This window comes from Anser anser (assembly GCF_964211835.1).
Source record: "Anser anser genome assembly, chromosome: 9".
NCBI lineage: Eukaryota > Metazoa > Chordata > Aves > Anseriformes > Anatidae > Anser > Anser anser.
The window spans coordinates 16,473,121-16,494,247 of NC_139729.1; the positions used below are offsets into that span (position 1 = coordinate 16,473,121).

The following is a 21,127-nucleotide window of genomic DNA, read 5'->3' on the forward strand; positions in this document are numbered from 1 at the left end:
CTGTCATCATCACCCCGCTCCCACCAGCTGCTCCCACGTGATGCCTTCTGCAGGGAAAGGACCACTAGGGGGATCTGACAGACAAAGGGTGCTCCCTGCCACGGTGGCTAGCCGGCCCAGGGAAACGGGGTGCTTCCCTGCTTCTGACTTACGGCAGAATGTTGCGTTCCTCCACGCAGGGAGCTTGACACCAAGCGCCTGGCAGGCATCCGCATAGGCCTGCAAGCTGTTGCACAGGGCCTCGCCATCCAGCCCCAGCTCACACAGGTCGTAAAGGCAGGTGTCGAAGTAACCGCTGGGACTCAGCACAGCGTGGCACACCTGAAACGGGCTGCTGCTGTCAGTGAGGAGTCCGCAGAAGCGGCTGCTGGCAATGACTTGCTTGTCGGCCTCACTACAGGCTGGCGGGGCGGGCTGTCCGGCTGAGCAGCTGTGGAAAGGCAGGGAGAAGGGCCCCGGGGTTATCTGTGGGCTTCTCCTGGTGCCTCCCCCTCCCCTTGCCCGACGCGTCCCCAGGCCTACGCGGGGGCCACACGCACCTGCTGTCGTTGGACACCTGCCAGCTGTTACCCAGGCTGGTGGAGTCTGGCTCCAGCACCCCGTCCGGGTTCAGGAAATCGTCTGCTGCCATCCCGTTGTAGTTCCCACACATGCCACAAACCTTCTGCCCAAAGGTGCTCGGAAGCGTCACCTCCACCAGATGGTTCCCATCAAACTTCACTCTCAAGCCAAAGTCTGTCGCGACCACAGTGTAGAACCCGCTGGATGAGACCTGCACGCCTGCCGATGGGGTGCAGGGCAGCACCTCTGCCACTCCGTTGACCTGCAAGGACAGAAACCAAGAGAGAGTTGGAGCAACCCGTTTGCAACGTTCTCTGTCCTGACACAGCCCCGACGTTGCTCCCCCCTGCGCTTACCGTCACCACGCCGCCCTTCCCCAGCCTTATGCGCTGGCCATACACATCGACGTCCACGTACTGGACGTAGGACACGCGAGTGTTGCCTCCCCTGTGCTCATTGGCCGCTTCCACGTTGAAGTAGGGCAGCGAGCTGTTGCTCTCACACAGCTTGGACAGGGTGTAGGTGCAGGTGCCCATGAAGTGGTGTATTTGGTTGTCAAACGTGTGGTAGTGAGGGTCTCCTTCCACCACACAGGTCCCTGGCAGAGGAAGGACCAGAGGAAACGTTCAGTGATGCACCTCCTGCCACCTCCTCTCCACAGCCCACCCTGCCCAGAGCGCTGCAGCCCCATGACTCGTCTGCTCCACTCACCTGAGCCTGGCGAGGGTGTTGGTGTCCCAGGCGCTGATGTGCTGGGGACAGGCGTTGTAGTCAAATCGCCTACGAGAGACACAATGGCACATGCAAATCAATCCCCTTGACCAGATCCTCTTCACGGCAGAAACTACATTGACTGCCCCGACAAGCAAGCTGCCCTTTCCCAAGCTGGGTGATGAGGTACCTGGGCAGTATCCTTTTTCAATGGACAGGTCATCCAGTGCCACATCGCTGCGGAAATCTTCCCCCCATTGTCCCTCGAGGACAATCTAAGGGAAGGGATGGTTTCCAGCATTAGCTCCAGCCACAAACATTGTGTGCCATTTCAAAGCACACTCTGTCTCAGATGGCAGTTAGAGCCTCTGCCCTTACCTGCATGTTTCCTGTGCTGTGCACCGTGACCTCTCCCAAGTGCCATCTGTCCCCGTGGTTCCCAGTTCTTTCCCAAACCAGCACTTGTTCTTTGTCCTTCGTCACGGACACCCGCAGGGCCATTTCTTCAGCCACCCCGTACATGTGGTACCAGAAGCGGAAGCAGTGCGGTCCCGTTGAATTGCACACCGGACTGACCAGCTGAGACACCAAGTACTTGTAATAGTCGCTCCCATGCAGGTAGATGTAGTAGCCGTCTGAAACAAAGTGCCAGCCACACTGTCGCACACCATCAAATCTAGACAAAGCACCCAGGGACAACCCAGGCACAGTCGTGGGAGCACCTCCTGCTGCAGTTCAAGGCAGGCAAAAGGAGGGAAGAGCAAAGAGAGCTCCTTCACTAGCCACAACCGCCCAGCCCCAAGTCTACCTACAAACCGTGCTCCCAGAGGACATGCCAGCTCTATGGTTTGAGCAGGGCAATGGCATCACCTCCGAAGCACCGCCATCACCCTAGCATGGCTCTGCAGCTTTGGGGCCCACTCATCGTTGGCTTCTGGAGAAGCCAGTGTCTCCTAGAAGAGACCCGTTCCTGTTCCCCCAAGACAGTCTGCCATCAAGCTTTGCATTACTTTTCCCCTTGCACGACAGAACCTTGCCTGTCCTGGCAGTACCACAGACTGATTCCACGCCTGAAAAGCTTCCTAAAGGAAGGCTCTGGCCCTGGGGGAGACTGCTACAAACGGCTCTGGATCAAACCCAGGATACATTCGGCCTGTATTTGCTGTTGGAAAACGTTTGTTGCCATCTTCCTAAGGACACCCCTCGGCCTGAATGACCGCCACAAGCTGGCTGCTGCTCCTACCTCCTGTCGTGTGGTCGAAGGAAGGGCCGGTATCTGGCGATGGTGTTGGCCCCTTGTGTCTTATCCAGTCGATGCTGCTGGACTCCTCCTGGACCCACTCACAGAAGTCGACGTCAAATGTGCAGGAGAAATTGCAGGCTGTTGGGGGAGCTGGATACGGTGCAGAAAGGAAAGCAGAGTTTCTAAAGTAAGGGTGGGGCCACCTTTTCCCAGTGTCCTGCAGGGCACACCTACACCCCTGGCGTGCTCATGGCCAGGTGAGGATGGCCACCCAAGTGCAAGTAGGCAGCATCCTGGTGTAGTAGAGAGCAACCCGAGGACAGACAGGCTGAGGAGCAAGGCTGCTCCCAAGACATTGTCCCCATCCCGGGCATTCCCCGGTGTTCATTGGTGAAGACTTCTTCCTCTCTCCCTTCTCTGGGTTCCCCCTTCTTCTCTCCACCTCTACAGGTGGTACCTTGCTATGCCTCCCAGAAGGTCAGGGGCTCTGTCTTGGGCTGGATACTATCAATGATTTCCTACAACTTCAGGGCCATTCTGACTCATCTGTGAAGCAGCACTTCAAGTAAGAGAGGGACAGTCATCAGTAAGGTCTTAGTCATCTTTGATGGGCAGTGGGATGCCATCTCCCAACATCTCTCAAGCAACGTCTGCCTTTCTAATGCCAAAACGCTGATGACACTACACCCTGGACAGGCCACTTCCGTACTAAGGACGAGCAATGCTGTCAAGAACACAAGAACATTATGGGTAGGACACCTCTGGAAGAGAAGACAAGCCTTCCCGGACTGCAAGTCTGGAAAGTATTGTGCACACCCAGCAGATTTCCTGTGGCAATGAGAGGGTCCAGGATCTTAAACCTTAGCCGCAGGACTTAAGGACAAGGAATGTAAAAGAAAAGAACACCCATTATCTCTGACTTTTCGTTCCCACAGAATCTGTGCGGGAGATCGTCACAGCTCAGTCATGAAAACACACCCAAATGGGACACTCACCACAGACAGTGCCATCACTCCAGTCTCCCAGAGCAACACCTGCCTCAGCACAGGCTGCAGCATAGGCACCCAGGGCATTGCAGAGCTGCTCCGTGCTGCCACCCGTGGCACAATGGTCATAGACACAGCTCTCAAAGTACGTCTCGGGTGGCAGAACTGCGTGGCATGGCTGGAACGGGCCACTGGGTTGCGTGAGGATTGCACACTCCTTGTTAGCTGCCTCCTCCGCAGAGGGGGAGCAGGGCGGAGATGGTTCAGGGGTTGTCTCACACCTGCAAAGCAGACAGACATCAGAGACACAGAAGCAGATGGCTGAGGAACCTGTGACCACACCAGCTTGGCAATAGCACCATGCTCATGCCCTGGCCCACCCTCTCCAAGGTCAGGAGCAGCGAGATGCGGTGTGTGGAGTGGGACACAGGGCCCGGCATGGAGGTCACCGAGGGCCCCAGGGCACAGCGCCTACGGGGAGACAGCACCACGCACCCTGACCGTGTGGTGTGGCCCGGGCACTGCCACTAGCAAGCCAGCCTTGAGGACAAAGGGGAACAGCCACATGTCTGGAATCCAGCTGCAGACAGCACATCCCACGGGTGGATGCAGCACAGAGGTGAGACACAAGGGCCACGGGCCTGCTGCTGTGGAGCCTCCATGCGCTCCCTCGCGCTTTCCCGCAACTGCCTCCTGCCCCCCGCCCCTTGCCTGCCGCTACCAACCCTCCCTCCTCGGGCCGCTCACAGCTCCCCTCTCTCATGCTCCCCTTTGCTCGTCATCTACGCGACACAACAAGGACTCACGGCCACTCGTCATCCGGCACCCTCCAGCTGTCTCCAAAGTCATTGATGTGAGGCACGACGACGCCATCGGGTCGTGTGAAGTCGTCCTCTTGTCTCCCGGTGTATGTTCCACACAGCCCACACAGCTTGCCCCAGTGCTTCTCGGACACCCTCACAAGGAGCTCATGGTCCCCGTTGAACTGCACCTGCAGGCCCAGCTTGGTAGAGACTTGCACGTAGGAGCCACTCAGGGAAACGTTCACACCTGGGGCTGGAGAAGCAGGCAGGGAGGCCAGAGCACCGTTGATCTGAACAGGGAGGAGAGCGGGAGACACAAGCATAAAGACGGGCCCTCCGCTGGTGGTGCCAGGGCCCACCGAGTCACAAGCGCTGATGGCATGAGAAACCGCGCCCAGCCCTACGAGAACAGCAGCTACCCCACGGACAGCACACAGAAAGCTCGGGACAGCAGGCAGAAACTCTGTTGCTGCGCCAGCAGTCCTATCTGCCCCACTCAGAGACTCGCTGTGCTCTCGTGTGAGCACGCCAGCAGGTTCAGGCAACATCAAGCTCTTCTGGGGGAACCGTGCTACTAATGGTACTTTGGATATCTGTGTTCCCAGGCCTAAAAGTGAGGGGCGCTTACGTAGACTTCCTTGTTCTTGCGCAGTGCAATGTGGAGGCCTTCCACGGACAGTGCCACCGAGTTCAGAGCCGTCCAGCTCTTGCTGCCCCGATGTTCGTTGCGCGTGGTGACGCTGAAGCCGAGGGAGGAGTTGTCACAGGCCGTCACCACTGTGTAGTTGCAGGAGCCCTGGAAGTGGTGAAGCTTCCCATCGAAGGTGCTGTAATGCGGGTCGCCGTAGATGTGGCAGAGAGCTGTGCTGGCCGGGTAACAGCCCCGCTGGCCGTCCTGGATCTTGCAGACCTCCTCCTCACCACAGGACAACACAGAGCAAACCATCTGGCCGTTGGCTTCACATCGGCACTGTCTCGTGCAGTTCTCGTTCACAAAGTGCTCTCCTTCCTGCAGGCAGAGAAACCCGGAGCCCCATCACGTCAGGCAGGGAAGTAGAGGCAAAGCAGTGCCTCGGGAGGGGAGCGAGCCACAACAGGGTTTTCACTCACGCTGTAGTAGTTGCCCTCAAAGAGGCAGCCACAGTTGGCCTCGGGCACGCAGGTGTCTCCGCTGAGGAGGAAGCCAGAGGTGCACGCGCAGCCCTCCATGCAGGGCTTGGAGCAGTTCTGCGGGGCTTGTCGGTCAACGCAGGTGGCAGGACAGCCAGTCATGCAAGGGTCATAGTAGCTGTTGGCAGGGCACCGCAGGGCTGCAACGGGAAGGGGACAGTTAGGACCTGCAAAGCCCGCCAGTAAGGGGCTACCTTCTGGGAAGGGGAAGACCAACGAATCGTTGATCGGTGCTTTGCCAGAGGAACTGGGCACAGGGAGAGGCCCGCTTTCCTCTGCAAATCCAAGGCAGGTACTCACGGCAGAAGGTGGCATTCCTCCAGGGGAGAAGAGTCACGCCGGCTGCCTGGCACGCATCAGCATAGGCCTCCAGGGCACCACACAGGACCTCCTGGCTGCCACTCAGGGCACAAAGGTCATAGGAGCAGGTCTCAAAGTAGCTCTGGGGGTTGATCACGGCATGGCAGCTCTCAAAAGAGCCTGGTCCGGCAGTCAGTATGCCACAGAACTGCTCCGATTGGTAGAGCTTCTCCTCTTCTGCACTGCAGGGTTCCGGGGGGACGGGCACACCGCAAGACGGGTCACCGTCCGGCACCTTCCAGCTCTCCCCCAGCGCATTGGAGTCTGCGGCTTGCTGCCCGTCGGGCATCATGTAATCGTCCTCTCGCCGGCTGTTGAAGTTCCCGCACATGCCGCAGGTCAGGTTGGAGTAGGTGGTGGGCACCCTCACCTCCACCGAGTGGTCGGCGTCGTAGGACACTCTGAGGTTGAAGTCCGTCTCCAGGACGATGTAGCGGCCGCTTGTGCTCACTCTGATGGCACCTCCTGCTGCACTCACCGGCAAGGTCCGGCGCACATCGTTCACCTAGGGCAGACGCACCGCAATGGACCGTGGTCTCTCTGGGGCACTCAGCCCCACGGGACCACGAGCCCCACTCGCACAGACACCCCTGCAGCTTGCCCGGCCATATGTCTGCTGCACTCTGCGGACCCCTCTTCCCTAGTACATGCAAGAACCTACCAAGAAAAGCCAGCCCTGCCTTGCAGACCCACCGTGCTTGTGCCAGCCCAGCTCCTTACCAGCACTTGGCTCCTCTCCTGCTTGACTATTGCAATGCGCTCTCCGTACACCTCGACCAGGACTTCGCGCACGTAGGACACGTGGGGGTTGCCACGATGCTCGTTCTTTGCCTCAACATTGAAGTAGGGCACGGAGCTGTTGGAGCACACTTTGGCCAGCGTGTAGGTGCAGTTCCCCATGAAGTCGTGCGTCACCTTGTCAAAGGTAACGTAGTGAGGGTCACCGTGGACGTGGCAGATGCCGTAGGAGTGTTCGAGGCACTCGGGTTTCCCATTCTGCACACCACAGTACTGGCCCGCAGGGCATGAGGCGCTGGAGCACTGGACTTTGCCTCCCCGTGCGGGACACATGCACTTTGTGGAGCAGGTGTTGTCCGTCCAGAACTCCGAGCCCACCGGGTAGTGCTGCCCATTGTGCCAGCACCCGCACTGCTGGCTGGGCACACATCGGTCGTTGTAGAGCAGGTACCCGCTGTCGCACACACAACCCTCCACGCACGGCAGGCTGCACTTATAGGGTGCTAATGGGTCAACACAGGTCGCAGGGCAGGCTGCAGCACAGGGCTCGTAGTGACTGTTGGCTGGACAGGTGATGGCTGCCAAGGCAAAAGGAGTAGCAGTGAAACCATCGGTAACCCTACACTCAGAATGCCCTCAAAGTAGCCAGGCTCCACCACATGTTTTGGCAACTGTCATCATCACCCCGCTCCCACCAGCTGCTCCCACGTGATGCCTTCTGCAGGGAAAGGACTACTAGGGGGATCTGACAGACAAAGGGTGCTCCCTGCCACGGTGGCTAGCCGGCCCAGGGAAACGGGGTGCTTCCCTGCTTCTGACTTACGGCAGAATGTTGCGTTCCTCCACGCAGGGAGCTTGACACCAAGCGCCTGGCAGGCATCCGCATAGGCCTGCAAGCTGTTGCACAGGGCCTCGCCATCCAGCCCCAGCTCACACAGGTCGTAAAGGCAGGTGTCGAAGTAACCGCTGGGACTCAGCACAGCGTGGCACACCTGAAACGGGCTGCTGCTGTCAGTGAGGAGTCCGCAGAAGCGGCTGCTGGCAATGACTTGCTTGTCGGCCTCACTACAGGCTGGCGGGGCGGGCTGTCCGGCTGAGCAGCTGTGGAAAGGCAGGGAGAAGGGCCCCGGGGTTATCTGTGGGCTTCTCCTGGTGCCTCCCCCTCCCCTTGCCCGACGCGTCCCCAGGCCTACGCGGGGGCCACACGCACCTGCTGTCGTTGGACACCTGCCAGCTGTTACCCAGGCTGGTGGAGTCTGGCTCCAGCACCCCGTCCGGGTTCAGGAAATCGTCTGCTGCCATCCCGTTGTAGTTCCCACACATGCCACAAACCTTCTGCCCAAAGGTGCTCGGAAGCGTCACCTCCACCAGATGGTTCCCATCAAACTTCACTCTCAAGCCAAAGTCTGTCGCGACCACAGTGTAGAACCCGCTGGATGAGACCTGCACGCCTGCCGATGGGGTGCAGGGCAGCACCTCTGCCACTCCGTTGACCTGCAAGGACAGAAACCAAGAGAGAGTTGGAGCAACCCGTTTGCAACGTTCTCTGTCCTGACACAGCCCCGACGTTGCTCCCCCCTGCGCTTACCGTCACCACGCCGCCCTTCCCCAGCCTTATGCGCTGGCCATACACATCGACGTCCACGTACTGGACGTAGGACACGCGAGTGTTGCCTCCCCTGTTCTCATTGGCCGCTTCCACGTTGAAGTAGGGCAGCGAGCTGTTGCTCTCACACAGCTTGGACAGGGTGTAGGTGCAGGTGCCCATGAAGTGGTGTATTTGGTTGTCAAACGTGTGGTAGTGAGGGTCTCCTTCCACCACACAGGTCCCTGACAGAGGAAGGACCAGAGGAAACGTTCAGTGATGCACCTCCTGCCACCTCCTCTCCACAGCCCACCCTGCCCAGAACGCTGCAGCCCCTTAACTCGTCTATGCTGTTCTCCGGGAGACAGAGCTAGTGGAAATCTGTGTCAACACTGGACTTTTTGTTACAGTGCCACTCCATATCACTTATACCCCTCAATGCTTCAGGCACTGGTGCCCAGAGCAGTGATCCCACCGTAACAGCTTAGAAAGGGTCCAAGTAGTCAATGTCTGTTACCACAGCAATTGAGTGGCACAAAGAAAGTAACAGCCCCTCCAACGCAAATGCTCCGTTTGTCCTCTAACAGTAGTGAAGACAACTGAAGCAGCTAATAACAACTGCAAAAAAGGGGGTGGAAGGCTCCGATACCTGAGCTTGGCCCAGGTGTGGTTGGTGGCAGTGTGTGTGTAGGCTGTGTTGTGCTGTCTGGCAACGGAGTCGAGGCTGTTGGAGGCAGCGGGCCTACGGATAGGCAGAAGAGGTCTGTGTCAACATGGGAATTTTGTTCCAGGCAGCTGGTCCACCCTGCCCAAACACCCCAACGCCATGACAAGAGAAGCCCAGGGAAGAAAGCACACAGGGATCACTCCTCAAAAAGAGGCACACTACTCCCAGGCTGTGCCACCAGCGTAGCTGGGTGATAAAAGGAGAAGCATAGCCCCTTCCCTACAGCCCCTCTGTCCTTCAAACGGGGGCTTTAAAGGAAAGGACCTGAACAGTTGCCACGAGCAGAAGGTGGGCATGGGACAGGACAGAACCTGAGCACCATGTGGGTCTTGCTGGTGATGGCTACCGTGTTTGCCCAGTGTCCCACACGGCACACCTACATCCCTGGTATGCTCATGGCCAGGTGAGGAGGCCAACCAAGTGAAGGTACTTCAGCCCAGCGCTTCCCACAGCCAGTAAAAAAACATGGACAAGAATTAAACATACCTGTGCTTGTCCCAGGTGATGTTGTGTGGGGAGGCTGCGTTGTGGTACCTGGCAAGGGGGTCGAGGTTGGAGGAACTGTTGGACCTACAATGAGAAAGAGGTATAGAAGCTGTGTTTCATAATGGTGATTTCTTCCATGCAGTTATTCCACCCTTCCCAGACAACGAAATACCATGGCAAAAGGAGTGAAGGTCAAGAATGCCACAGTATCCCTGTCACAAGGAGTCTCGCTAAACAAAGTTAGATGCATCCCAGCATGACCAGTATACTGTCCCAACAACATCTGGTGATACACAGAGCAACCCGTGCTGCCCTATTCCTTGAACCCGCACCCCAAACGAGATCAACGGGACACTCACCACAGACAGTGCCATCACTCCAGTCTCCCAGAGCAACACCTGCCTCAGCACAGGCTGCAGCATAGGCACCCAGGGCATTGCAGAGCTGCTCCGTGCTGCCACCCGTGGCACAATGGTCATAGACACAGCTCTCAAAGTACGTCTCGGGTGGCAGAACTGCGTGGCATGGCTGGAACGGGCCACTGGGTTGCGTGAGGATTGCACACTCCTTGTTAGCTGCCTCCTCCGCAGAGGGGGAGCAGGGCGGAGATGGTTCAGGGGTTGTCTCACACCTGCAAAGCAGACAGACATCAGAGACACAGAAGCAGATGGCTGAGGAACCTGTGACCACACCAGCTTGGCAATAGCACCATGCTCATGCCCTGGCCCACCCTCTCCAAGGTCAGGAGCAGCGAGATGCGGTGTGTGGAGTGGGACACAGGGCCCGGCATGGAGGTCACCGAGGGCCCCAGGGCACAGCGCCTACGGGGAGACAGCACCACGCACCCTGACCGTGTGGTGTGGCCCGGGCACTGCCACTAGCAAGCCAGCCTTGAGGACAAAGGGGAACAGCCACATGTCTGGAATCCAGCTGCAGACAGCACATCCCACGGGTGGATGCAGCACAGAGGTGAGACACAAGGGCCACGGGCCTGCTGCTGTGGAGCCTCCATGCGCTCCCTCGCGCTTTCCCGCAACTGCCTCCTGCCCCCCGCCCCTTGCCTGCCGCTACCAACCCTCCCTCCTCGGGCCGCTCACAGCTCCCCTCTCTCATGCTCCCCTTTGCTCGTCATCTACGCGACACAACAAGGACTCACGGCCACTCGTCATCCGGCACCCTCCAGCTGTCTCCAAAGTCATTGATGTGAGGCACGACGACGCCATCGGGTCGTGTGAAGTCGTCCTCTTGTCTCCCGGTGTATGTTCCACACAGCCCACACAGCTTGCCCCAGTGCTTCTCGGACACCCTCACAAGGAGCTCATGGTCCCCGTTGAACTGCACCTGCAGGCCCAGCTTGGTAGAGACTTGCACGTAGGAGCCACTCAGGGAAACGTTCACACCTGGGGCTGGAGAAGCAGGCAGGGAGGCCAGAGCACCGTTGATCTGAACAGGGAGGAGAGCGGGAGACACAAGCATAAAGACGGGCCCTCCGCTGGTGGTGCCAGGGCCCACCGAGTCACAAGCGCTGATGGCATGAGAAACCGCGCCCAGCCCTACGAGAACAGCAGCTACCCCACGGACAGCACACAGAAAGCTCGGGACAGCAGGCAGAAACTCTGTTGCTGCGCCAGCAGTCCTATCTGCCCCACTCAGAGACTCGCTGTGCTCTCGTGTGAGCACGCCAGCAGGTTCAGGCAACATCAAGCTCTTCTGGGGGAACCGTGCTACTAATGGTACTTTGGATATCTGTGTTCCCAGGCCTAAAAGTGAGGGGCGCTTACGTAGACTTCCTTGTTCTTGCGCAGTGCAATGTGGAGGCCTTCCACGGACAGTGCCACCGAGTTCAGAGCCGTCCAGCTCTTGCTGCCCCGATGTTCGTTGCGCGTGGTGACGCTGAAGCCGAGGGAGGAGTTGTCACAGGCCGTCACCACTGTGTAGTTGCAGGAGCCCTGGAAGTGGTGAAGCTTCCCATCGAAGGTGCTGTAATGCGGGTCGCCGTAGATGTGGCAGAGAGCTGTGCTGGCCGGGTAACAGCCCCGCTGGCCGTCCTGGATCTTGCAGACCTCCTCCTCACCACAGGACAACACAGAGCAAACCATCTGGCCGTTGGCTTCACATCGGCACTGTCTCGTGCAGTTCTCGTTCACAAAGTGCTCTCCTTCCTGCAGGCAGAGAAACCCGGAGCCCCATCACGTCAGGCAGGGAAGTAGAGGCAAAGCAGTGCCTCGGGAGGGGAGCGAGCCACAACAGGGTTTTCACTCACGCTGTAGTAGTTGCCCTCAAAGAGGCAGCCACAGTTGGCCTCGGGCACGCAGGTGTCTCCGCTGAGGAGGAAGCCAGAGGTGCACGCGCAGCCCTCCATGCAGGGCTTGGAGCAGTTCTGCGGGGCTTGTCGGTCAACGCAGGTGGCAGGACAGCCAGTCATGCAAGGGTCATAGTAGCTGTTGGCAGGGCACCGCAGGGCTGCAACGGGAAGGGGACAGTTAGGACCTGCAAAGCCCGCCAGTAAGGGGCTACCTTCTGGGAAGGGGAAGACCAACGAATCGTTGATCGGTGCTTTGCCAGAGGAACTGGGCACAGGGAGAGGCCCGCTTTCCTCTGCAAATCCAAGGCAGGTACTCACGGCAGAAGGTGGCATTCCTCCAGGGGAGAAGAGTCACGCCGGCTGCCTGGCACGCATCAGCATAGGCCTCCAGGGCACCACACAGGACCTCCTGGCTGCCACTCAGGGCACAAAGGTCATAGGAGCAGGTCTCAAAGTAGCTCTGGGGGTTGATCACGGCATGGCAGCTCTCAAAAGAGCCTGGTCCGGCAGTCAGTATGCCACAGAACTGCTCCGATTGGTAGAGCTTCTCCTCTTCTGCACTGCAGGGTTCCGGGGGGACGGGCACACCGCAAGACGGGTCACCGTCCGGCACCTTCCAGCTCTCCCCCAGCGCATTGGAGTCTGCGGCTTGCTGCCCGTCGGGCATCATGTAATCGTCCTCTCGCCGGCTGTTGAAGTTCCCGCACATGCCGCAGGTCAGGTTGGAGTAGGTGGTGGGCACCCTCACCTCCACCGAGTGGTCGGCGTCGTAGGACACTCTGAGGTTGAAGTCCGTCTCCAGGACGATGTAGCGGCCGCTTGTGCTCACTCTGATGGCACCTCCTGCTGCACTCACCGGCAAGGTCCGGCGCACATCGTTCACCTAGGGCAGACGCACCGCAATGGACCGTGGTCTCTCTGGGGCACTCAGCCCCACGGGACCACGAGCCCCACTCGCACAGACACCCCTGCAGCTTGCCCGGCCATATGTCTGCTGCACTCTGCGGACCCCTCTTCCCTAGTACATGCAAGAACCTACCAAGAAAAGCCAGCCCTGCCTTGCAGACCCACCGTGCTTGTGCCAGCCCAGCTCCTTACCAGCACTTGGCTCCTCTCCTGCTTGACTATTGCAATGCGCTCTCCGTACACCTCGACCAGGACTTCGCGCACGTAGGACACGTGGGGGTTGCCACGATGCTCGTTCTTTGCCTCAACATTGAAGTAGGGCACGGAGCTGTTGGAGCACACTTTGGCCAGCGTGTAGGTGCAGTTCCCCATGAAGTCGTGCGTCACCTTGTCAAAGGTAACGTAGTGAGGGTCACCGTGGACGTGGCAGATGCCGTAGGAGTGTTCGAGGCACTCGGGTTTCCCATTCTGCACACCACAGTACTGGCCCGCAGGGCATGAGGCGCTGGAGCACTGGACTTTGCCTCCCCGTGCGGGACACATGCACTTTGTGGAGCAGGTGTTGTCCGTCCAGAACTCCGAGCCCACCGGGTAGTGCTGCCCATTGTGCCAGCACCCGCACTGCTGGCTGGGCACACATCGGTCGTTGTAGAGCAGGTACCCGCTGTCGCACACACAACCCTCCACGCACGGCAGGCTGCACTTATAGGGTGCTAATGGGTCAACACAGGTCGCAGGGCAGGCTGCAGCACAGGGCTCGTAGTGACTGTTGGCTGGACAGGTGATGGCTGCCAAGGCAAAAGGAGTAGCAGTGAAACCATCGGTAACCCTACACTCAGAATGCCCTCAAAGTAGCCAGGCTCCACCACATGTTTTGGCAACTGTCATCATCACCCCGCTCCCACCAGCTGCTCCCACGTGATGCCTTCTGCAGGGAAAGGACTACTAGGGGGATCTGACAGACAAAGGGTGCTCCCTGCCACGGTGGCTAGCCGGCCCAGGGAAACGGGGTGCTTCCCTGCTTCTGACTTACGGCAGAATGTTGCGTTCCTCCACGCAGGGAGCTTGACACCAAGCGCCTGGCAGGCATCCGCATAGGCCTGCAAGCTGTTGCACAGGGCCTCGCCATCCAGCCCCAGCTCACACAGGTCGTAAAGGCAGGTGTCGAAGTAACCGCTGGGACTCAGCACAGCGTGGCACACCTGAAACGGGCTGCTGCTGTCAGTGAGGAGTCCGCAGAAGCGGCTGCTGGCAATGACTTGCTTGTCGGCCTCACTACAGGCTGGCGGGGCGGGCTGTCCGGCTGAGCAGCTGTGGAAAGGCAGGGAGAAGGGCCCCGGGGTTATCTGTGGGCTTCTCCTGGTGCCTCCCCCTCCCCTTGCCCGACGCGTCCCCAGGCCTACGCGGGGGCCACACGCACCTGCTGTCGTTGGACACCTGCCAGCTGTTACCCAGGCTGGTGGAGTCTGGCTCCAGCACCCCGTCCGGGTTCAGGAAATCGTCTGCTGCCATCCCGTTGTAGTTCCCACACATGCCACAAACCTTCTGCCCAAAGGTGCTCGGAAGCGTCACCTCCACCAGATGGTTCCCATCAAACTTCACTCTCAAGCCAAAGTCTGTCGCGACCACAGTGTAGAACCCGCTGGATGAGACCTGCACGCCTGCCGATGGGGTGCAGGGCAGCACCTCTGCCACTCCGTTGACCTGCAAGGACAGAAACCAAGAGAGAGTTGGAGCAACCCGTTTGCAACGTTCTCTGTCCTGACACAGCCCCGACGTTGCTCCCCCCTGCGCTTACCGTCACCACGCCGCCCTTCCCCAGCCTTATGCGCTGGCCATACACATCGACGTCCACGTACTGGACGTAGGACACGCGAGTGTTGCCTCCCCTGTTCTCATTGGCCGCTTCCACGTTGAAGTAGGGCAGCGAGCTGTTGCTCTCACACAGCTTGGACAGGGTGTAGGTGCAGGTGCCCATGAAGTGGTGTATTTGGTTGTCAAACGTGTGGTAGTGAGGGTCTCCTTCCACCACACAGGTCCCTGACAGAGGAAGGACCAGAGGAAACGTTCAGTGATGCACCTCCTGCCACCTCCTCTCCACAGCCCACCCTGCCCAGAACGCTGCAGCCCCTTAACTCGTCTATGCTGTTCTCCGGGAGACAGAGCTAGTGGAAATCTGTGTCAACACTGGACTTTTTGTTACAGTGCCACTCCATATCACTTATACCCCTCAATGCTTCAGGCACTGGTGCCCAGAGCAGTGATCCCACCGTAACAGCTTAGAAAGGGTCCAAGTAGTCAATGTCTGTTACCACAGCAATTGAGTGGCACAAAGAAAGTAACAGCCCCTCCAACGCAAATGCTCCGTTTGTCCTCTAACAGTAGTGAAGACAACTGAAGCAGCTAATAACAACTGCAAAAAAGGGGGTGGAAGGCTCCGATACCTGAGCTTGGCCCAGGTGTGGTTGGTGGCAGTGTGTGTGTAGGCTGTGTTGTGCTGTCTGGCAACGGAGTCGAGGCTGTTGGAGGCAGCGGGCCTACGGATAGGCAGAAGAGGTCTGTGTCAACATGGGAATTTTGTTCCAGGCAGCTGGTCCACCCTGCCCAAACACCCCAACGCCATGACAAGAGAAGCCCAGGGAAGAAAGCACACAGGGATCACTCCTCAAAAAGAGGCACACTACTCCCAGGCTGTGCCACCAGCGTAGCTGGGTGATAAAAGGAGAAGCATAGCCCCTTCCCTACAGCCCCTCTGTCCTTCAAACGGGGGCTTTAAAGGAAAGGACCTGAACAGTTGCCACGAGCAGAAGGTGGGCATGGGACAGGACAGAACCTGAGCACCATGTGGGTCTTGCTGGTGATGGCTACCGTGTTTGCCCAGTGTCCCACACGGCACACCTACATCCCTGGTATGCTCATGGCCAGGTGAGGAGGCCAACCAAGTGAAGGTACTTCAGCCCAGCGCTTCCCACAGCCAGTAAAAAAACATGGACAAGAATTAAACATACCTGTGCTTGTCCCAGGTGATGTTGTGTGGGGAGGCTGCGTTGTGGTACCTGGCAAGGGGGTCGAGGTTGGAGGAACTGTTGGACCTACAATGAGAAAGAGGTATAGAAGCTGTGTTTCATAATGGTGATTTCTTCCATGCAGTTATTCCACCCTTCCCAGACAACGAAATACCATGGCAAAAGGAGTGAAGGTCAAGAATGCCACAGTATCCCTGTCACAAGGAGTCTCGCTAAACAAAGTTAGATGCATCCCAGCATGACCAGTATACTGTCCCAACAACATCTGGTGATACACAGAGCAACCCGTGCTGCCCTATTCCTTGAACCCGCACCCCAAACGAGATCAACGGGACACTCACCACAGACAGTGCCATCACTCCAGTCTCCCAGAGCAACACCTGCCTCAGCACAGGCTGCAGCATAGGCACCCAGGGCATTGCAGAGCTGCTCCGTGCTGCCACCCGTGGCACAATGGTCATAGACACAGCTCTCAAAGTACGTCTCGGGTGGCAGAACTGCGTGGCATGGCTGGAACGGGCCACTGGGTTGCGTGAGGATTGCACACTCCTTGTTAGCTGCCTCCTCCGCAGAGGGGGAGCAGGGCGGAGATGGTTCAGGGGTTGTCTCACACCTGCAAAGCAGACAGACATCAGAGACACAGAAGCAGATGGCTGAGGAACCTGTGACCACACCAGCTTGGCAATAGCACCATGCTCATGCCCTGGCCCACCCTCTCCAAGGTCAGGAGCAGCGAGATGCGGTGTGTGGAGTGGGACACAGGGCCCGGCATGGAGGTCACCGAGGGCCCCAGGGCACAGCGCCTACGGGGAGACAGCACCACGCACCCTGACCGTGTGGTGTGGCCCGGGCACTGCCACTAGCAAGCCAGCCTTGAGGACAAAGGGGAACAGCCACATGTCTGGAATCCAGCTGCAGACAGCACATCCCACGGGTGGATGCAGCACAGAGGTGAGACACAAGGGCCACGGGCCTGCTGCTGTGGAGCCTCCATGCGCTCCCTCGCGCTTTCCCGCAACTGCCTCCTGCCCCCCACCCCTTGCCTGCCGCTACCAACCCTCCCTCCTCGGGCCGCTCACAGCTCCCCTCTCTCATGCTCCCCTTTGCTCGTCATCTACGCGACACAACAAGGACTCACGGCCACTCGTCATCCGGCACCCTCCAGCTGTCTCCAAAGTCATTGATGTGAGGCACGACGACGCCATCGGGTCGTGTGAAGTCGTCCTCTTGTCTCCCGGTGTATGTTCCACACAGCCCACACAGCTTGCCCCAGTGCTTCTCGGACACCCTCACAAGGAGCTCATGGTCCCCGTTGAACTGCACCTGCAGGCCCAGCTTGGTAGAGACTTGCACGTAGGAGCCACTCAGGGAAACGTTCACACCTGGGGCTGGAGAAGCAGGCAGGGAGGCCAGAGCACCGTTGATCTGAACAGGGAGGAGAGCGGGAGACACAAGCATAAAGACGGGCCCTCCGCTGGTGGTGCCAGGGCCCACCGAGTCACAAGCGCTGATGGCATGAGAAACCGCGCCCAGCCCTACGAGAACAGCAGCTACCCCACGGACAGCACACAGAAAGCTCGGGACAGCAGGCAGAAACTCTGTTGCTGCGCCAGCAGTCCTATCTGCCCCACTCAGAGACTCGCTGTGCTCTCGTGTGAGCACGCCAGCAGGTTCAGGCAACATCAAGCTCTTCTGGGGGAACCGTGCTACTAATGGTACTTTGGATATCTGTGTTCCCAGGCCTAAAAGTGAGGGGCGCTTACGTAGACTTCCTTGTTCTTGCGCAGTGCAATGTGGAGGCCTTCCACGGACAGTGCCACCGAGTTCAGAGCCGTCCAGCTCTTGCTGCCCCGATGTTCGTTGCGCGTGGTGACGCTGAAGCCGAGGGAGGAGTTGTCACAGGCCGTCACCACTGTGTAGTTGCAGGAGCCCTGGAAGTGGTGAAGCTTCCCATCGAAGGTGCTGTAATGCGGGTCGCCGTAGATGTGGCAGAGAGCTGTGCTGGCCGGGTAACAGCCCCGCTGGCCGTCCTGGATCTTGCAGACCTCCTCCTCACCACAGGACAACACAGAGCAAACCATCTGGCCGTTGGCTTCACATCGGCACTGTCTCGTGCAGTTCTCGTTCACAAAGTGCTCTCCTTCCTGCAGGCAGAGAAACCCGGAGCCCCATCACGTCAGGCAGGGAAGTAGAGGCAAAGCAGTGCCTCGGGAGGGGAGCGAGCCACAACAGGGTTTTCACTCACGCTGTAGTAGTTGCCCTCAAAGAGGCAGCCACAGTTGGCCTCGGGCACGCAGGTGTCTCCGCTGAGGAGGAAGCCAGAGGTGCACGCGCAGCCCTCCATGCAGGGCTTGGAGCAGTTCTGCGGGGCTTGTCGGTCAACGCAGGTGGCAGGACAGCCAGTCATGCAAGGGTCATAGTAGCTGTTGGCAGGGCACCGCAGGGCTGCAACGGGAAGGGGACAGTTAGGACCTGCAAAGCCCGCCAGTAAGGGGCTACCTTCTGGGAAGGGGAAGACCAACGAATCGTTGATCGGTGCTTTGCCAGAGGAACTGGGCACAGGGAGAGGCCTGCTTTCCTCTGCAAATCCAAGGCAAGTACTCACGGCAGAAGGTGGCATTCCTCCAGGGGAGAAGAGTCACGCCGGCTGCCTGGCACGCATCAGCATAGGCCTCCAGGGCACCACACAGGACCTCCTGGCTGCCACTCAGGGCACAAAGGTCATAGGAGCAGGTCTCAAAGTAGCTCTGGGGGTTGATCACGGCATGGCAGCTCTCAAAAGAGCCTGGTCTGGCAGTCAGTATGCCACAGAACTGCTCCGATTGGTAGAGCTTCTCCTCTTCTGCACTGCAGGGTTCCGGGGGGACGGGCACACCGCAAGACGGGTCACCGTCCGGCACCTTCCAGCTCTCCCCCAGCGCATTGGAGTCTGCGGCTTGCTGCCCGTTGGGCATCATGTAATCGTCCTCTCGCCGGCTGTTGAAGTTCCCGCACATGCCGCAGGTCAGGTTGGAGTAGGTGGTGGGCACCCTCACCTCCACCGAGTGGTCGGCGTCGTAGGACACTCTGAGGTTGAAGTCCGTCTCCAGGACGATGTAGCGGCCGCTTGTGCTCACTCTGATGGCACCTCCTGCTGCACTCACCGGCAAGGTCCGGCGCACATCGTTCACCTAGGGCAGACGCACCGCAATGGACCGTGGTCTCTCTGGGGCACTCAGCCCCACGGGACCACGAGCCCCACTCGCACAGACACCCCTGCAGCTTGCCCGGCCATATGTCTGCTGCACTCTGCGGACCCCTCTTCCCTAGTACATGCAAGAACCTACCAAGAAAAGCCAGCCCTGCCTTGCAGACCCACCGTGCTTGTGCCAGCCCAGCTCCTTACCAGCACTTGGCTCCTCTCCTGCTTGACTATTGCAATGCGCTCTCCGTACACCTCGACCAGGACTTCGCGCACGTAGGACACGTGGGGGTTGCCACGATGCTCGTTCTTTGCCTCAACATTGAAGTAGGGCACGGAGCTGTTGGAGCACACTTTGGCCAGCGTGTAGGTGCAGTTCCCCATGAAGTCGTGCGTCACCTTGTCAAAGGTAACGTAGTGAGGGTCACCGTGGACGTGGCAGATGCCGTAGGAGTGTTCGAGGCACTCGGGTTTCCCATTCTGCACACCACAGTACTGGCCCGCAGGGCATGAGGCGCTGGAGCACTGGACTTTGCCTCCCCGTGCGGGACACGTGCACTTTGTGGAGCAGGTGTTGTCCGTCCAGAACTCCGAGCCCACCGGGTAGTGCTGCCCATTGTGCCAGCACCCGCACTGCTGGCTGGGCACACATCGGTCGTTGTAGAGCAGGTACCCGCTGTCGCACACACAACCCTCCACGCACGGCAGGCTGCAGGTGACGGGAGCCATAGGGTCAACACAGGTCGCAGGGCAGGCTGCAGCACAGGGCTCGTAGTGACTGTTGGCTGGACAGGTGATGGCTGCCAAGGCAAAAGGAGTAGCAGTGAAACCATCGGTAACCCTACACTCAGAATGCCCTCAAAGTAGCCAGGCTCCACCACATGTTTTGGCAACTGTCATCATCACCCCGCTCCCACCAGCTGCTCCCACGTGATGCCTTCTGCAGGGAAAGGACCACTAGGGGGATCTGACAGACAAAGGGTGCTCCCTGCCACGGTGGCTAGCCGGCCCAGGGAAACGGGGTGCTTCCCTGCTTCTGACTTACGGCAGAATGTTGCGTTCCTCCACGCAGGGAGCTTGACACCAAGCGCCTGGCAGGCATCCGCATAGGCCTGCAGGCTGTTGCACAGGGCCTCGCCATCCAGCCCCAGCTCACACAGGTCGTAAAGGCAGGTGTCGAAGTAACCGCTGGGACTCAGCACAGCGTGGCACACCTGAAACGGGCTGCTGCTGTCAGTGAGGAGTCCGCAGAAGCGGCTGCTGGCAATGACTTGCTTGTCGGCCTCACTACAGGCTGGCGGGGCGGGCTGTCCGGCTGAGCAGCTGTGGAAAGGCAGGGAGAAGGGCCCCGGGGTTATCTGTGGGCTTCTCCTGGTGCCTCCCCCTCCCCTTGCCCGACGCGTCCCCAGGCCTACGCGGGGGCCACACGCACCTGCTGTCGTTGGACACCTGCCAGCTGTTACCCAGGCTGGTGGAGTCTGGCTCCAGCACCCCGTCCGGGTTCAGGAAATCGTCTGCTGCCATCCCGTTGTAGTTCCCACACATGCCACAAACCTTCTGCCCAAAGGTGCTCGGAAGCGTCACCTCCACCAGATGGTTCCCATCAAACTTCACTCTCAAGCCAAAGTCTGTCGCGACCACAGTGTAGAACCCGCTGGACGAGACCTGCACGCCTGCCGATGGGGTGCAGGGCAGCACCTCTGCCACTCCGTTGACCTGCAAGGACAGAAACCAAGAGAGAGTTGGAGCAACCCATTTGCAACGTTCTCTGTCCTGACACAGCCCCGACGTTGCTCCCCCCTGCGCTTACCGTCACCACGCCGCCCTTCCCCAGCCTTATGCGCTGGCCATACACATCGACGTCCACGTACTGGACGTAGGACACGCGAGTGTTGCCTCCCCTGTGCTCATTGGCCGCTTCCACGTTGAAGTAGGGCAGCGAGCTGTTGCTCTCACACAGCTTGGACAGGGTGTAGGTGCAGGTGCCCATGAAGTGGTGTATTTGGTTGTCAAACGTGTGGTAGTGAGGGTCTCCTTCCACCACACAGGTCCCTGGCAGAGGAAGGACCAGAGGAAACGTTCAGTGATGCACCTCCTGCCACCTCCTCTCCACAGCCCACCCTGCCCAGAGCGCTGCAGCCCCATGACTCGTCTGCTCCACTCACCTGAGCCTGGCGAGGGTGTTGGTGTCCCAGGCGCTGATGTGCTGGGGACAGGCGTTGTAGTCAAATCGCCTACGAGAGACACAATGGCACATGCAAATCAATCCCCTTGACCAGATCCTCTTCACGGCAGAAACTACATTGACTGCCCCGACAAGCAAGCTGCCCTTTCCCAAG

At 59.1% G+C, this 21,127-nt stretch overlaps 2 protein-coding genes across 7 annotated transcripts in view; both read right to left on the reverse strand.

The window, feature by feature from the left end:
* LOC310904545 (IgGFc-binding protein-like) overlaps positions 1–18,543 on the reverse strand; it is a 62,482-nt gene extending 43,939 nt beyond the window's left edge. For 4 of the 6 annotated variants that reach the window (XM_083849460.1, XM_083849461.1, XM_083849457.1 and 1 more), the window contains exons 1-34: positions 18,213–18,543; positions 17,853–18,052; positions 17,371–17,751; positions 16,746–17,032; positions 15,949–16,220; positions 15,590–15,673; positions 15,026–15,118; positions 14,380–14,621; positions 14,002–14,285; positions 13,615–13,892; positions 12,774–13,369; positions 11,994–12,558; positions 11,634–11,833; positions 11,152–11,532; positions 10,527–10,813; positions 9,730–10,001; positions 9,371–9,454; positions 8,807–8,899; positions 8,161–8,402; positions 7,783–8,066; positions 7,396–7,673; positions 6,555–7,150; positions 5,775–6,339; positions 5,415–5,614; positions 4,933–5,313; positions 4,308–4,594; positions 3,511–3,782; positions 2,516–2,665; positions 1,651–1,907; positions 1,463–1,547; positions 1,273–1,341; positions 918–1,159; positions 540–823; positions 153–430 (exon numbers count right to left, since the gene is read on the reverse strand). In XM_083849460.1, coding sequence (XP_083705586.1) covers positions 153–430; positions 540–823; positions 918–1,159; positions 1,273–1,341; positions 1,463–1,547; positions 1,651–1,907; positions 2,516–2,665; positions 3,511–3,782; positions 4,308–4,594; positions 4,933–5,313; positions 5,415–5,614; positions 5,775–6,339; positions 6,555–7,150; positions 7,396–7,673; positions 7,783–8,066; positions 8,161–8,402; positions 8,807–8,899; positions 9,371–9,454; positions 9,730–10,001; positions 10,527–10,813; positions 11,152–11,532; positions 11,634–11,833; positions 11,994–12,558; positions 12,774–13,369; positions 13,615–13,892; positions 14,002–14,285; positions 14,380–14,621; positions 15,026–15,118; positions 15,590–15,673; positions 15,949–16,220; positions 16,746–17,032; positions 17,371–17,751; positions 17,853–18,014 — 9,031 coding nt within the window. In that variant the 5' untranslated portion in view covers positions 18,015–18,052; positions 18,213–18,543. The remainder of the gene's footprint in view (positions 1–152; positions 431–539; positions 824–917; positions 1,160–1,272; positions 1,342–1,462; positions 1,548–1,650; positions 1,908–2,515; positions 2,666–3,510; positions 3,783–4,307; positions 4,595–4,932; positions 5,314–5,414; positions 5,615–5,774; positions 6,340–6,554; positions 7,151–7,395; positions 7,674–7,782; positions 8,067–8,160; positions 8,403–8,806; positions 8,900–9,370; positions 9,455–9,729; positions 10,002–10,526; positions 10,814–11,151; positions 11,533–11,633; positions 11,834–11,993; positions 12,559–12,773; positions 13,370–13,614; positions 13,893–14,001; positions 14,286–14,379; positions 14,622–15,025; positions 15,119–15,589; positions 15,674–15,948; positions 16,221–16,745; positions 17,033–17,370; positions 17,752–17,852; positions 18,053–18,212) is intronic. The other 2 variants (XM_083849459.1, XM_083849458.1) reach the window with 2 other exon arrangements.
* The window catches only part of LOC310903981 (IgGFc-binding protein-like), a gene marked incomplete at its 3' end in the record, with an annotated part of 30,250 nt that continues 27,225 nt past the window's right edge, over positions 18,103–21,127 (reverse strand). Inside the window, exons 20-25 of the mRNA XM_083848098.1 lie at positions 20,954–21,022; positions 20,599–20,840; positions 20,221–20,504; positions 19,834–20,111; positions 18,993–19,588; positions 18,103–18,777 (exon numbers count right to left, since the gene is read on the reverse strand). Of these exons, the coding sequence (XP_083704224.1) occupies positions 18,103–18,777; positions 18,993–19,588; positions 19,834–20,111; positions 20,221–20,504; positions 20,599–20,840; positions 20,954–21,022 (2,144 nt within the window). The remainder of the gene's footprint in view (positions 18,778–18,992; positions 19,589–19,833; positions 20,112–20,220; positions 20,505–20,598; positions 20,841–20,953; positions 21,023–21,127) is intronic.